This window comes from Anopheles aquasalis, chromosome 2 (genome assembly GCF_943734665.1).
Source record: "Anopheles aquasalis chromosome 2, idAnoAquaMG_Q_19, whole genome shotgun sequence".
In the NCBI taxonomy this organism is placed as follows: domain Eukaryota; kingdom Metazoa; phylum Arthropoda; class Insecta; order Diptera; family Culicidae; genus Anopheles; species Anopheles aquasalis.
This window is the reverse complement of record NC_064877.1, coordinates 86,120,647-86,135,646: the sequence shown is the minus strand read 5'-3', so window position 1 is coordinate 86,135,646 and position 15,000 is coordinate 86,120,647. Positions and strand designations below refer to the sequence as shown.

Below are 15,000 nucleotides of genomic sequence, written 5' to 3'. Positions count from 1 at the left end.
TAAGATATGCGCAATAGGCCCAATTCGTCTCATTCACCGAGCACAAGAGGATAGCTCGAAAGCGATCACTCTGTTGCGCACGGTCTTGGAAAATCATCCCACCGATATGGGATTTGCGAAGGAGTGTGAGTCCGTACTAGGCACACTAATGGATACGATTGCAAACAACGATGACGAGCAGCTGGTGGCTGCGTTTGCGAGATTGCTGGCCACAATCGGGCGGTTGCTTAATGCGACGGATGAAACGATCGATGCCGTAGCGGAGCGATTCCGTCTGCACGTTTTCGGCAAAATTCTTGGTCAATCGGGCAAGGTGACGGCGTTTGACTATTCAGTCGGTGAGAGGACAGCACAGAAGTACCTTTGGTCGTTGCACGCATTCTACGAACTTTCCAATCTGTCTCCAACCCTTTGGTACGCCAAAGTGATGAATCTTTTGAAGCAAAAACCAATACAGTTTCTTATTGCCAAGGAATTGAACGGTGGCAGCGATATAGAAATGGTGGAGGCTATACTGCAGATCACCACGGCCGCTGATTTCCCGAAACGCAGTGTGGCGCTTATGATCCAGATGCTGAAAAACAGTGGACCATCGGTCGATGCTCTTAAACAGCACAGTCTCTCTCCGACGACCAGAAATCGTTTCCCACAAATCCCTGCCCCCAACGGGTACACTTTGCTGCGTGCGATGAGCCGCAATCTGGAGGATCGAATGAATCAGACAGTGGAGCGGATACAGGATGCGAAAGCGACGGGATTGATCAATGTGGAAAAAGTGGAACTGGTAGAATTCTACACCTACAAAATCAACATGCAGGCCGACATAATAAATGATTTGCGGAACAGTTTGGAAGCGACGACCGGGCAAATCACAACCCTTATGCACCAGAACCAGTTGCTGATGGTGGAAATTGAAAAGAGTCGAAAGAAGAATGTGCCGCTCCTGCTGAAAGAGTCGGCGTACGTAGCACTCTAGGATTTCCCCCCTCTTCTTGTGCTAAATAATGTAAATTTGGTCTTGTTTTTGTTTCCTGATTACAGATTGGAAAATGAAAACCGCCTGCTGGGTCAAGAGTTAAAGGAGATGAAATTAGCTGCTGCTTCGTATGATAAGAAATTGAATCACTTAAAGCAAGAGCACCGCGAACTTCATAAAGTGAACAGCGAAAAGAGTGAAAAGTGCATTAAACTTACCAAGAAAATCGAACAGCTACAGATGCGGGACGATAAGTTCGAAAAGGAGATCAAACGACTCGAGCTAGAGTTGACCTCAATGGTAAGTCGCGTGATAAAAGGAATCATTCAAGCCACGTGGACATTACGCTACTACAATCCGTGCCTGTTTTGTTTTGCTTTATTTTCGCTGTTTAGAAACACAAAAACGACGATTCACGAAAACAGCTGAAAGTGTATGAAGACGAACGACAGAAGCTGGTTGAGCAGCGCGATGCGGACCGGAAAACGTACGACTGTAAGCAACGGGAGCTGGAGCGAGAAATTTCGAAGCTTAAGCATCAGGTGCAACAATTAGACGACACACTCGAGCAACGCGATAGTACGATTGTGGCCCTGGACAAAGATAAAACGAATTTGCGCGCAATGTTGAAAAACAGTGAGGAACGCATCAAACAGATTGAGAACGATCTGAAGGAGAGCGAGAGTGTGAGGGATGCGATCGTCAGTCTAGTGAGCAAAAACAAGAAAGTATGAAGACCCTATTCGACCTTTTTGGTGAAGACAAACAATAGATAGATCGCCGTTTTGTTCGTCTCCCTACTGAACGGTATATTGTAATGCTCTTATCGTTAAGACCCCTGCTATTCACCTTATCGCAATTAGTAGTAAAATAAATGTTATTGTAACGATGTGATAAGCGAAACTCCAGACCAGTTGCTTTCGCAAATGACTGCAGGATGAGTTTAAGGGCGTTAGTTTGGGATGCAATTTTCGACCGCACTGCGCTGCAGACGTTCCAAGTTAGTCTTCATGGTGATTGGTACCGGACTCGAATTAATTCCCTCGTTAAAGTGTATCGTATTTATATGGCATTGGAATGGCTGGGTAAGTAGTTGGGCACTGCATAATGAAGCGATGTATTTTGCATTCGTCGAAACGCTCCTTAATTTGAACTAATGAGAGAGCGATTCGATATCATATGCAAATTGGCTGAGGTGATTGTACTGCGAGTATGTTGCTTTTTTTCAATTAATTGATGCATCTGTTTGTCAGCGTTTATTGCTGATTCACATTACTAGTATTGTTTTATTGGTAGCTTAATCTGTAGAAACATGTTTCGTACAGGTGTATGCGATTACACATGAGTTTAAATTAAAAAACATATTTATTGTTTCACATAATAGGAATGCATAACTATGAAATAACTAGATGTAGAGTGACATCAAACATTATCAAACCGTTTTGAACACTTCTAGAGTATCCTTGTTGATGATTTCTATAAGTTCCGCGTTTGAGAGCATAGTTTGATGGGTTCCATCAATAACTTTTACTATGAGAGAAGACTGAGTGAAATCACTCAAACCGTAGTCTTCCTCAATATCATTAATGACAGTGGAACGTACCAGCACCATTTGCGATTGCAGTTTTTCCTTTGCCTCGCCGCTCATGTTCATAGCTGCCTTGAGCCGATAGAACAGAGCGCGCATCATCTTGCGAATGTAATCATCTGAGAAGGAGTTTTCATTGCGACCCAGCTCCAACATTTTACTAACCCGATTATCATAAGTTGTTTCTGCCATAATAAGCTTGACTGCATCGGAGGAGTCCCTGGGCAGCGCAAATGAAAGCACAAGCGTTAGGATGGCCATTTGCAGATGTTCATCGTCTGCACCGACCAAATGGGTGCCGGCAAAGCGCTGCAAGTACACCGGGGAACCATCGATCATCATCAGCTTACCACGCAGAGATCGACCCTCAAGTCGTTTCACGATCTCGAGAGCCAATAGCGAACCGAACGAGTATCCGATGACCAGAAACTGTTGCGCTTTGGCAAACACTGTCTGGAACATTTCGTCAAATACGGAATCCACGATGCCAGGAATGGTTTGCTCATCGCTGCCCTTAGCAAAGGTTTGCAGCATGAAGGTAGGGGCGTTGATTTGGGATGCAATTTTCATCCACACTGGGCTGCAGACACTCTCGATGCCGGGAATGATCAGAACAGCCAGATCGTAATCGTCATCGTTCGATTTGGATGGTAGACGCAGAATCGTTTGATGGCTGGCAGCTTCATCACCGAAGCTGGCCAGTAAATCCTCCAGCTCCAGCTGCTTGACAACCGATTCTTGGGCTTCGTTTTCCGCCTTAGCATCGGCCAGCTTTTGCAGCTTGGAGAAGGTGAGCGTACGAAGGTCTTGTGGCGTAAGAATGATGTCAAAATCACGCTCCAACACCTGTCTGATCTCGACGGCCATGAGCGAATCCATACCGATATCAGCAAGGGTACTTTCAACGGAAACCGACTTCATGTCACGAATGTTCATGATGTTCATAACCGCTTCGATGATGTTCTTGGCACCGCCGCTAGAGCTGCGCTTCTCGGCAACCACCATACTGGCAACGATGGGTTCGTTCGAAGTCAGCAGCTGATCAAGCACCTGTATGCAGGAAGAGAGTCTCTGCTGCAGCGTGCCACCGATCTCCATATCAATTCTATCCTCCTGCATGTCGGCAACGATGCCAACCTCACCAATGGCACCCCATTGGATAGCTTTACCGGGGAGTCCGTCCGCAACGCGGCGCTCGATGATGCGTTCCATTATAGAATTAGCCATCCCGTAGTTGGACTGGCCAGCATTACCGCGTCCGCAAGAGACGCTGGAGAAAACTACAAAGTGCTTCAACATAGGACACAACTCACGACTGATTACATCCAAATGGTTCGTAGCATCGGCCTTCGGTGCGAGACATTCCACAAATTTGTCAACCGATTGGTTCTCCACAATTGCATCACGGAGCTGGACCGCCAAATTGTAGATTCCTGCCACTGGTCCCATGTCGTTGGCTTGCTGTATGAGTCGCCGGCATCCTTGTAAGGTTGAGATGTCTTCGGTGGATATGCGAACCTGAACACCGTAGCTTTCCCACAGTCTTTCAAGCCCGAACAATTCATAGAAGAAACGTGGAAATGATAAAAAATGATGTTAGAATATATTGCAACCAAAAAAAAAAAAGGTTTGAACTCACCTGATGCGATACTGCTGATAGGGCTTAGAGATTCCTCTGCTAGAGCTAAGCAACAGCTTACGACATCCTCGAATGATTAGCCAATCGGCCAACTCGAGTCCAAATCCACCCAGCCCACCGGCAATAACGAAACTCTGTTCCGGATGGCAATATACTCGGGGACTGTAGGTAATCGGTACCGAAGTGAGATCATTTTCGTTGTCACGTATTTTGATAACCACTTTGCCGATATGTTTGGCTGTAGCCAGGTAGCGGAAGGCTTGTTCGATTTCATGAGCCTGAAACGCGGTAGTCGGAAGAGGAAGCACTATACCGCGGCCAATATCGTTCATAATGAGCTTTCTAAGGTTTGCCATGAGCTCTCGTTTCTCCTTGAACATGAGGTCTACCAGTACGGCGGTGAAAGAGATTCCTTTTTGGAAGAGTGCCATTGCTAGCTTGGAGTCCTTCATCATGTCGTATTTACCGATTTCCAGGAAGTGTCCCCCCCGGGCTAGACACCGGACAGACGCTTGAAGCTTCTCTTCTGATAGAGAGTTTAGCACGAAATCTACTCCGCGGCCGTTGGTGCGAAGTTTGATGAGATTTTCGAAGGTAGTGTCTCGAGAGTTTCCAATGTTTTCGGCCTTCAGGTCGGGGAAATAGCTGAGTAGAAACTCCCGTTTTTCCTTGGTGCTGACGGTGGTAAAGACCTCTAGACCATAGGCTAGGCACACCCGAATAGCGGCAATCCCAATGCCACCCGTTCCAGCGTGAATCAGAATGGAATTACCTTTCCGGATGTGCGAGCAGATAAAGAATGCCGAGTATACCGTCGCGTAGACAGTAGGAATGCTTGCGGCCTGCTCTAAGGTAATTTCATCAGGCACATCAAGCGTAAACAGCGGATCTGCCTCGACCAGTGTGGACAAACTTCCTAATGCGCAGATGCCCATGACTCGCTTTCCCGCTGGAGTTACTCCTGAGTACTCGAAACCCAAACTGTAATCCTGCTCCAGTCGGGACGTGCCAAATGTTTCGATAGACAGACGACCGGTAGCTATCATCACATCCTTGAAGTTTAACGAACTGTATGCCACTCTGATCAACGGACTGGTGGGTGGTCGTTCAGAAATCGGACCAAGCATCCAAGATAAAGACGACAGATCGCCAGATTTGAGGCTGCCAGCATAACAGTGACCAGCCGTAGGCTCATAGCGCATCGATTCCAGCAGCTTAAAGTGCCGATACATACCCCACTGACCGTTGCGATACACGTTGATTGCAAGCCCGAGGTCGATTTGATCCTTGTAGAATGGAATGGCAGGATCAAATGAAGGGGCGCTGGGATCGTCGATAAAGAAGCATGTGACGGTTTGAATGTTGGGTTCCTTGCGAAGGCAGTTTACGAGCCCAATGATTCCAGAAGACGCATCGTTCTGAGCGTACAGAATGACTGGCTTCGACTTTACCTCTTGCTTGAGTTCCAGCAACCATGGAATAGTTGTGTCTTCCATCGAAACCTTGATGGCATGCGCATCGACGGAAGCATTCATGGCAGACTTTTTCTGTTGCAGTAGGAAAAACGTTTCGTCTTCCAGATTGATTGTGCTGACCAGTTGGAGTCGTCGATGTCCCTCTTTGATGGTGTAGCCGAGTGATTCGCGCAGAAGTATGAAACCCTGGTCCGACAAGCAGTTGATAGCATCAGAGATGAACTCATCGTCGGCGAAAAGGTTTTCACAGATCAGCAGCAGAACGTTTCGTTGTTTCATGAGCTTATCTTCAGAGATGGTAACATTTGGGATTGGTTCGGGCTTGGAGTTGGAGAGAAGCGTCAAATGGGCCTTTACGAGTGGTAGATCTCCAATCGCTGTTCCGAATTGAGTGATGATTGGAGCACGGGACACGGAATGGACCTCCGAAACAGTGAAGAGCAACGTTCCCTGATTCTCAAGTATGGTTTGGACGATGACGGAAGCGGCATCAGCAAGTTCAAGCGTCTCTTGTGGGTGGTACGGTAGGAACTTGTAGCTCTCCAGGACCGGTAGCCCCGGAGGCAGCCGACGTGCAATGGTGCTTGCATTAAGGCCTCGGATCTCGATGGCCCCACATTGGATCAGGTTGAGATCTCGGTCAAAGCTCACGTTGTAAGTTGGTACCTCCGATTCTTTGCTCTGATCCGCTGCCTTGTGTTGAATGGGATCGATCTTAATGGAATCGATGCGTGTCGGTATGACGAGGGATCGTGAGTCCGCCGCAATAATCGAAACTTGCAGTATGCAATCCAGTAATGCCGTCCAGTTGTACTTCCATTCCACCTTCGCGTACGAACCGTCTGATGCGGCCTCGATGACGGATTTGAAAAAGCCACCATAGTGATAGCCCCGAAGGCGAAGCTCCTTGTAGAAATCTTTCATCGCCAGCACGACTTTATCTGTTTTGCGTTCTGGTATGTTTTGCCGGGGAGTATAATTCGTGAGGGCTTGAATGCGCCCCTTGACTACCAGCGCAGAACCTTCACGTACTTCAAAATTACCCGTTGCATGGTTTAAATCCACATCCAGGGTTACTTGCTGATCTCCAGTCAGTGTCGTGGCGCGCAGAAACTCGATATCGGTAAACTCAACCGGCATCTCCTCTGGAATAATTCCCATCGTGCCGGAGAATGAATCCCAGACGTAAAAGAGATAACCAGTGGCCGGAATGAGCACTCTACCGTCGATGCAGTGCCCAGCAATGAAGTCCTGTTCTACCAATGAAACGGTGTACTCGGAAGACACTTGGTCTACCATACGTGTCATACGGAAATTGGGCACATGCCAATCATCTCCGTGGTCCCAGCGTATACGTGGGGAGATGAGAGCCGTTCCGTGAGATACCGGAAACTGCACTGCCGGGTACAGGTTAAGAAGGTTGAGATGATGACCTTTCAGGAAAACGCTAAAGGAAACGATGGTGATGGTGAAAATAGGTAATGTGTTGTTAAGATCCTTATAATGCTACTTCTCATACTTACTCGCCAAGTGTGGAGAGGAATCCTTCTATGACATCCTTACGTGAGGTGTAAGTGTCCTTCAGCGGTTCCAGAGTGGCTGGTTGATTAACAAGCATTTCATTTAAGTTTGTCCGAACGCTGCTACCGAACATCTCGAAGGATTGCAACTGGCACGGATTGATCCAGTTGGGTGATGGTGCCTTCACGCGCAACGGTTTAAGCACTTTCATCAACTTGCTGTTTAGCACTTTGTTCGTTGCAACTTGATCGTAGTTGATGGTTTCATCGGTTTGATGCGCTCGAATGATGTACCCTTGAGCGTAGGCCACTCGCAGGGCATCGTGCAGTGGGAGGGCACCCGTGAGATAGGCACATGAAATCTGACCAACCGAGTAACCGGCGTACCGATCAAAGGTCAAATCCATTTGCTGCAGCATACGGCACACTCCAATTTGAATGATGAACGTCCAGAGTATTTGCTGAATGGGATCGTTGCTCCGCTTGGTTTCATCAAACGCATCGAACCCGCATTCCTGAATGGCATGCAGGCACTCCGTTACAACGTCTGCGAATTTGGGAAAAGCTACGAAAGATTCTGCATAGATTTGCCAATTTTGAGCCAGTTCACCAAGAACCAACGTTAGCGGTGGTTTAACATATTTCTTGGGAACACTGACGGTCGGTCCACGGAGTAGAAGTTGCGCGATGCCATCGGAGTTTCCATTCAAAATGGCAAAACCTCTGGAGTGCATTTTAGCAATCGGTTTCCTCTGGATGTTGTACGTCAGGGCGTAGTACTCGGCGTCGAACCGTTGCCCCACGAGGTCCTGAATAAACAGATTGACAGCCTCCACCGTTCGGCCACTCCACAAAATCAGCCGAGGTAGGCCATCGGTAGAACCATCGTTGAGCTTCTGCTTGACGTTATTGTGCAGCAGAGCATGTGCGTTGGCACCGCCGAATCCAAAAGAATTGACCGCTACCAGTGGCCCAGTGAGTGGTGTTGGTTTATCGACCACCTTCAGCTTCCCGTTGAGTAGCGATGGAACATCCGTCCGAGGTTCGGTGTAGTTAATGTTCGGTGGAATAACATTCGTTTGCATGGCAATGATGCACTTTGTCAGCGAGCAGATCCCTGCGGCTGCCTCCGAGTGTCCGATGTTCGATTTGACCGATCCCACCAACAGCGGTTCGGTACGATCCGGACAAAACACTTTCTCGATAGCATCACACTCTTCCGGATCCCCCACCACGGTTCCAGTGCTGTGCGCCTCAACGTAGCAGATATCCTTGGGATCGTACGGCACCTCAGCGTACAACTCATCCAACAGCTGCTTTTGGACTTTGTTGGAAGGGAAGGTAATTCCTTCGAGCTTGTAACCATCACAGTTCGTTTTGGTGTTGACGACGTGCGCGTAGATACGCTTAGCATCCTTGGCCTTCTGCAACAAAATGACGGCGTTCGCTTCGGAGCGCGAATAACCGGATGCACATTTATCGAACGGTCTACAATACCCATCCGCTGCTAGGACTCCGAGCAGAGCAAACTGTAGCGTAATGTACGGATGCAGCGTGAGATTGGTACCGGCAACGATGGCAGAATCGCACTGCCCATTCCGTATGGCCTTGCACGCCCAATCCAAAGCATACAGCGAGCTACTGCACGCCGTATCGACCGCCATTGTGGGCCCTTTCAGGTCCAGTATGTGCGCAATTTTCGCTGCGTACATGCTGCGAGCAGAGCTGTGAAAAAAAGGAAAACTGATCGTGAGTTAACTTACATTGACCAACGGCCAAGCATTAACTTACCCGAGGACAGCCTTTTTGTAAGGGCTTTTCGTTTTCTTATACGTCCAGTAAATCTCTGTCTCGGCTATGGACACGCCGACGAACACACCGGTCCGTGAGCCCCTGATATCGTCCGGATGAAGACCAGCGTCCAGCACCGCTTCAAAGCAATGCTCCAGTAGCAAGCGCTGCTGTGGATCCATGGAGTGTGACTCCTGGAAACCACTGTCGAAGAACTCGGCATCAAACTTACCGAGGTTGTTCAGCTTTCCCAACCGCTTCGGTATGCCGGCGTACAGGTGTCTCCAGCGATCTTCCTTATCGTCCACCAAATCCACCTGTTACAGTGTGGAATGTATTAGAATGTCCCACTTGGTTTCTATGCATCCGTACGTTGTTTTACCTTGTTGAAGAGATTTTCCGCAAAGTGATGGACGCTATCGGAACGCGGATACTTGCCAGCGATTCCGGCTATCACGATCGATTCGTCCGAATCGATCGGAGTGGTCGGGATGGAGCAAGTTTTGATAGACTGCATTTCGCTTCGGAAAAGCGTTTCGAGGGAAGTGAAATGCACGAATTAACAGCGGCTCAGGCACTGATGCCTTGGTCTGCAGTGGCTGGTTGTTTATATAATCCTCAGCAAATCGACGTGGATTGATAATTGTGCAAATTTTTCATATTAATATTCAATTCGGGGTAGCATTGATGACAAACTGGGGCAATGGATGTTTATAGGTCAACGGGCATTGCCGTCGCATTACCTTGCTTTACCTTTTGTTGCTTCATAGATCCAAGTAGCCCTCACACAGCGGTTAAGGAAAAGGATTTAAGGGAAAAGCTTATTTTAGAACATCAAATTTCATCCTTTTTTACACTGGTTATTAGTGGCATCTAAAAGGTTTAATAGCATTTTAGGCGAGGTAGAACGTTTGCCTCGCCCCTCGTCGGCCGGCTGAACTTGACCATACAAACACGTAATGAGATGCGAATGATAATTAGCGACCTAACCCCAACGGTGCAGTCAATTAAATCACCCGACAACCGACAGTTGATGCGCCGCGCAGTGGGCATATATAATGAGTGCAGAAGGTGCGCACGTCTTCCTCTAATAGCATTCGGTGTTCGGTGGTGACTGACTGGTGGATCACTGGACTGGTGGACAATGTTGGCCGAGCTGGAACAGTCTCTTCCCGTTCGCCGGACGAAAGCTAAAGTGAACGATTGCAATTGGATTGTGCACACGATGTGTAATGTTGCTGTTCTGTTCCGTGGTAGGAAACCGCAAAATTTGCCAATCTGATGATTGCACCGGAAGATCGTACCGAAGCCGAACGATGACGTGAGTTAGCGAGAGCTCTCGCGAGTAAGCAGACTGCGTGGTGGACCGATGGGTGTTTTAGAAGAGAGATTACTCAATTGAAGATGATCACCGTTGATTAAGATGCGCTGCGGGTGTAGATGTAGAGTGGTGAGTGACCAAAGATTCATAGTGCGACGACAATCATAGATCTGGCGAAACCAACAATGATCCCTCCAGTCGTTCAACGGTTGTTGGTGGTGACGGAACAAACCGGTGATCATCCCGTGGGTGACCATGGCGGAAGCGAAACGTGCACGTGGTCATTGGGCGTCCAAAACGGAGTTTATTCTTTCGTGCATGGGATACGCCATTGGGTTGGGCAATGTTTGGCGGTTTCCGTACCTGTGCTACCGGAACGGTGGTGGTGCCTTTCTGGTGCCCTATCTGCTGATGCTGGCGCTCTGTGGCATTCCGCTTTTCTTTCTCGAAGTTTGCCTTGGCCAGTTCAGTGGTACCGGTTGTGTGACGGTGTTTAAAATCGTGCCACTACTGAAGGGTGCCGGTATCGCGATCGTAGTCATCAATTTCATCTGTACGGCCTACTACAACGTCATCCTATCGTATCCGATTCTGTTTCTGTGGAAATCGCTAAGCAGCCAGCTGCCCTGGGAAGGCTGTCAGAATGCCTGGAATACGGACCGTTGCTTGGAGTTGCGTGGCGATGGACGTGCGACCGAAGCATTTCTTAACAGCTCAGTGATGGCGCACTCGGAACGATACCGCACACCGGCGGATGAGTTTTTCCAGTGAGCAAACCGTAGATCGCTTTGCAGCGCTCCCGGTGTAGTTGATAATTTCTCGCGCTTTTACTTTCTTCCACGACACCACATCACCGGTGGAATGCAGCAACGAAATCTTGCAAATATCCGACGGCATCGACCAGCTGGGAGGTATCGTGTGGCCACTGTTTGTGTGCAATCTGGTCGCGTGGATCATCATTTTCTGCTGCATCGCAAAGGGTGTCCAGTCGGTGGGCAAGGTCGTATACTTTACGGCCACGTTCCCCTTTCTCATTCTGGCGATTCTGCTCGTTCGCGGTGTCACACTTCCCGGTGCGCTGGACGGTATCCGGTTCTACATTATGCCTCAGTGGAGCCAGCTGTCCAACCTGAAGGTTTGGGCGGACGCGGCCATCCAGATATTCTTCTCGCTCGGCCCCGGCTGGGGTGGCATCGTGAATATGGCCAGTTACAATCAGTTCAAAAACAACACCAAACTCGATTCGATACTGATCCCGCTCATTAACTGTGGGACCAGCATCTTTGCCGGGTTTGTGGTGTTCTCGGTGCTGGGATACTTCTCACGTAAGTTCCGCCTTCGAAGGGGAGGGGTGGGGTGTGTGCCGAGGATGATTACCGATGGCGGTATCGTTGTTGGTTTTATTTAAAGATCAAACCGGTCTCCCTGTTGCCACGGCTGCTACCGGTGGACCGGGCCTAGCTTTTATCACGTACCCCGAGGCGATCAGCATGTTGCCCCTCGCGCCACTGTGGGCCTGTCTGTTCTTCAGCATGCTCTTCCTGCTCGGAATCGATACGATGGTAAGTGGTGCATCGATAAACGCGGAATGCAGAGCGGAATCTCTCCCCTTGTGGCTAACACTTGCCTGTTGACAGTTTGTGCAAATTGAAGCCATCATTTCATCCGTCCTGGACGTGTTTCCTACGTTACGATCGAGTAAGCTGCCCATCACGGCAGCCACTTGTTTCCTTCTGTTTTTACTTTCAACCTCCTGTGTCACGCGGGTATGGATTAAAGTTAAAGCGTTTAGTATCGGCGACATTTATCTCTCATTTATCCTTATTTTAATGAACCATCTGGGCAGGGTGGAATGTATCTGATACAGCTGTTCGATTGGTACGCCGCATCGATTTCTGTGATACTGATTTGCATTGTGGAGGTCGTTGCTGTTGCGTGGATTTACGGTTGTGACAATTTCGTCCGGGACGTGCAGTTTATGATCGACCGGAAGGTCGAACGATGCTGGAGAGTATTATGGAAATATGTCACGCCGATCCTGCTGAGCGTTTGTATTTCAATGAAGTGGAACCTTCCTTGTCCTTTGTTATGCTGGATCAGTTGTGATGCTGAGGTTCTTCTCTCTTTTTTTATTTTTAGTTTATTTTCTTCACCACGATTGCCTACAACACGGAAGTAACGTACAATAGTTTATCGTACCCACGTTGGGCTATTGCTGTGGGATGGGTTAGTTGTGGTGCTTCAATGATCTGTATTCCAGCGTTCGTATTCTATCGATTAGCCAATTCGAAAGGATCTCTTATGACGGTAAGGATTTGTGTGCCTCTGTTAGCTAAGATTACTTTCTATTTGATTATTTCTTTTCTTGGTTTCAACGATAGCGATTGCGAAATGAGTTGAAACCACAAGATTGGGGTCCAGCCGATGCGCATGATCGTGAGCTGTGGAATGCCGCTAAGACAAACGACACTCTAGTTGATTATCTTTATTGAAACATCATATGCTGATTGAAAAATAAAGTATGTTTTGTTACACCGAAACTTTGATTGGTGCCGTTTTTGTAACATGAACTGCTCCCGGATTGGCGGCCACATTCACCGATCCTCCGGCCTCTACCGTTGTCGCTGCTACGGGAGGAGCTGCTACTGGAACGTATACCGGGACCTTCTGAACAACATTTCGAACATACACTGGAGGGCTGTAGACCTGCGGTGCGTGCACATATTCACGAACGGTCACGGGATGGTACAAGCGATGGCCGGAATGACCTCTCAGGTGGCCATGGAAAAACGGACTGCCGTAAACCGCGGCCACCAGACCGAGTGCGAAAATTAAAACCGCTAGCACCTGTATCGGAAAAAGGTGATCAGTCTTCTGGAATGCTCTTCTCAAACTGCTCGCTTACTTTCATTCCGTATTTTCCTTTCAGAGTGTAGCAGATTGACTGAAGAAGTAATGGATACTGATGAGCTTTTGGGCTTCTGTTGGAGAATTTATAGAAATTCTTCTTGTGATAGAAAACTGGTTTCTCCTTCCGTGTCCCCGGCTCATCTATGCTCGTCTTACAGCTTCTTCTTTGTTTGATGATAGATCTTATCAGGCTTGTAGCATTGACATCTATTTTAGGCCAGCAACATAGCTTTGTCTTTGATTGCAAGTGCATTGATTTGGTGGAAGAAATATCTCATTCTTGTGGACCTTTGTGTTCAGTCAATAAGACATTTCTAAATTTCTCATAACCATTTTTTTAAAGCAACATAATCCACGAAAATTGAGTGTCCAAAACGATTTTATTATCACCACAGCTCTCTTCCTGCCAAGATTTTTCTGCAATTTTCACATGGCATGAACACAAGCGGCCAGATTGATGGAGTGGACAAAAGCGTTTAGTCTGATCCTGGCGCAGCTTCCAGGTTCAGCTGCTGCTGAGAGAAAGCGTGCCCTGGCAGGGGTGCCTCGTGGATTGCGCCTCGGTTGGCGGCCAAGTAGCGAGCTTCCTTCTGGTAGATCAGAGCCGGTGCGCTATAGGCCAGCGGAGCGCCATAGTAATACGGAGCAGCGTAGGTCAACGGAGCACCAGCGTAAGCTAGAGGGGCATGGGCGTATGCAAGGGGAGCAAGCGCTGGAGCGGTGGCGATCAACTTCGGTTCCGAGTTACTCTGCACCACCGTCGTATGCGGAGCGGCCAGGGCCAATGGGGCACCGTAGTACAACGGGGCGAGTCCAGCGTCGGCAACGGCGGCCAGGGCCATCATGACTACAGCTGCGATGCACTAGTAACGGGAGAGAAATTGTTAGATCAAATAACTTCTAAGACACTTCTTCACGATCGGATTGTAGCCAACCTTCATGATTGCGCTAAGAAAGAGTTTTGATGTCGCGAAAAGCAAACGAACGGTTTGACACTCGGATGAAATCTGTTGTCTTTCGAAACAAGTGTTCGCTTTTTATAGCAGAACACCCGGCATCCATGGAATGCAGCGTATTCTTCTGCACCATCGCAACGCACCAAAGATGACGGCACAAGCAACGGTTGGAACAAGTAAAAGGGGTGCTGGTTTTTAAAAAAAAATATTCTGTACAGAAAAGACTTGTTTTCTGTGTACGTTCACGCACGATGATCTCGTTACTGCAAGACAACATTGCGTATGTTGTAGTGGTCAGTGCCCTCCACACAGGTGGAGCTGGATTGAACTGGAAGCGTGAGAAAACTGGTTAAAGGATTTTTTGCTTTTTGATTCCCTTTTGTGATACTATTCTACGATGCATTTACCTCATGGAACCAGCGACAGCGACAGGACATGTTCTGCTTCAACGGAGATGGTATAAATACGTCGGTGGCGGATTCCAGTAACAACAGAGTTGAATCAACCGTCTTCAGTAACACTGACAACAATTTCTCATACGCAATCATGAAGGTATTTTACAGACACAGGTTCTACGGAATTCCAACAGAATCACTGACCATCGATTCTTCATATTTGTAGTGCATCGCAGCTGTAGTCATGATGGCCCTGGCCGCCGTTGCCGACGCTGGACTCGCCCCGTTGTACTACGGTGCCCCATTGGCCCTGGCCGCTCCGCATACGACGGTGGTACAGAGTAACTCGGAACCGAAGTTGATCGCCACCGCTCCAGCGCTTGCTCCCCTTGCATACGCCCATGCCCCTCTGGCTTACGCTGGTGCTCC

At 48.4% G+C, this 15,000-nt stretch overlaps 5 protein-coding genes across 5 annotated transcripts in view; 3 read left to right on the top strand and 2 right to left on the bottom strand.

The window, feature by feature from the left end:
- LOC126571152 (uncharacterized) overlaps positions 1-1,866 on the top strand; it is a 3,079-nt gene extending 1,213 nt beyond the window's left edge. Inside the window, exons 2-4 of the mRNA XM_050229454.1 lie at positions 1-960; positions 1,042-1,276; positions 1,372-1,866. The exon at positions 1-960 is cut by the window's left edge and continues 938 nt beyond it. Coding sequence (XP_050085411.1) covers positions 1-960; positions 1,042-1,276; positions 1,372-1,710 — 1,534 coding nt within the window. The 3' untranslated portion in view covers positions 1,711-1,866. The remainder of the gene's footprint in view (positions 961-1,041; positions 1,277-1,371) is intronic.
- A 456-nt stretch (positions 1,867-2,322) lies between these two features.
- LOC126571148 (fatty acid synthase-like) lies at positions 2,323-9,553 on the bottom strand. Its single transcript, XM_050229445.1, has 5 exons — positions 9,372-9,553; positions 8,990-9,306; positions 7,202-8,923; positions 4,204-7,125; positions 2,323-4,107 (listed from the first exon to the last, which is right to left on the bottom strand). Exons 1-5 carry the CDS (start codon positions 9,504-9,506, stop codon positions 2,409-2,411), a joined length of 6,795 nt encoding a protein of 2,264 aa, XP_050085402.1. The 5' UTR covers positions 9,507-9,553; the 3' UTR covers positions 2,323-2,408.
- A 550-nt stretch (positions 9,554-10,103) lies between these two features.
- LOC126571159 (sodium- and chloride-dependent glycine transporter 2) lies at positions 10,104-12,850 on the top strand. Its single transcript, XM_050229464.1, has 7 exons — positions 10,104-11,077; positions 11,178-11,635; positions 11,721-11,872; positions 11,948-12,076; positions 12,157-12,357; positions 12,450-12,617; positions 12,692-12,850. The coding sequence occupies exons 1-7, from the start codon at positions 10,566-10,568 to the stop codon at positions 12,800-12,802; spliced, it is 1,731 nt and encodes a 576-aa protein (XP_050085421.1). The 5' UTR covers positions 10,104-10,565; the 3' UTR covers positions 12,803-12,850.
- Positions 12,851-13,696: 846 nt separating this feature from the next.
- On the bottom strand, positions 13,697-14,161 carry LOC126577671 (adult cuticle protein 1-like). The gene is made up of 2 exons (XM_050239488.1): positions 14,156-14,161; positions 13,697-14,083 (listed from the first exon to the last, which is right to left on the bottom strand). The coding sequence occupies exons 1-2, from the start codon at positions 14,159-14,161 to the stop codon at positions 13,697-13,699; spliced, it is 393 nt and encodes a 130-aa protein (XP_050095445.1).
- Positions 14,162-14,682: 521 nt separating this feature from the next.
- The window catches only part of LOC126571193 (adult cuticle protein 1-like), a 603-nt gene continuing 285 nt past the window's right edge, over positions 14,683-15,000 (top strand). The window contains exons 1-2 of the mRNA XM_050229510.1: positions 14,683-14,728; positions 14,798-15,000. The exon at positions 14,798-15,000 is cut by the window's right edge and continues 285 nt beyond it. Of these exons, the coding sequence (XP_050085467.1) occupies positions 14,723-14,728; positions 14,798-15,000 (209 nt within the window). The 5' untranslated portion in view covers positions 14,683-14,722. The remainder of the gene's footprint in view (positions 14,729-14,797) is intronic.

Coding starts and splice junctions, on each gene's coding strand:
- LOC126571148 (XM_050229445.1), bottom strand. CDS start 9,506: ATGCAGTCTATCAAAACTTGCTCCATCCCGACCACTCCGATCGATTCG. Junction 8,924..8,989: donor TACAAAAAGGCTGTCCTCGG/GTAAGTTAATGC, acceptor TTTTTTTCACAG/CTCTGCTCGCAGCATGTACG. Junction 7,126..7,201: donor TTCCTCTCCACACTTGGCGA/GTAAGTATGAGA, acceptor CGTTTCCTTTAG/CGTTTTCCTGAAAGGTCATC.
- LOC126571159 (XM_050229464.1), top strand. CDS start 10,566: ATGGCGGAAGCGAAACGTGCACGTGGTCATTGGGCGTCCAAAACGGAG. Junction 11,636..11,720: donor GGTGCTGGGATACTTCTCAC/GTAAGTTCCGCC, acceptor TTTTATTTAAAG/ATCAAACCGGTCTCCCTGTT. Junction 12,618..12,691: donor CGAAAGGATCTCTTATGACG/GTAAGGATTTGT, acceptor TTTCAACGATAG/CGATTGCGAAATGAGTTGAA.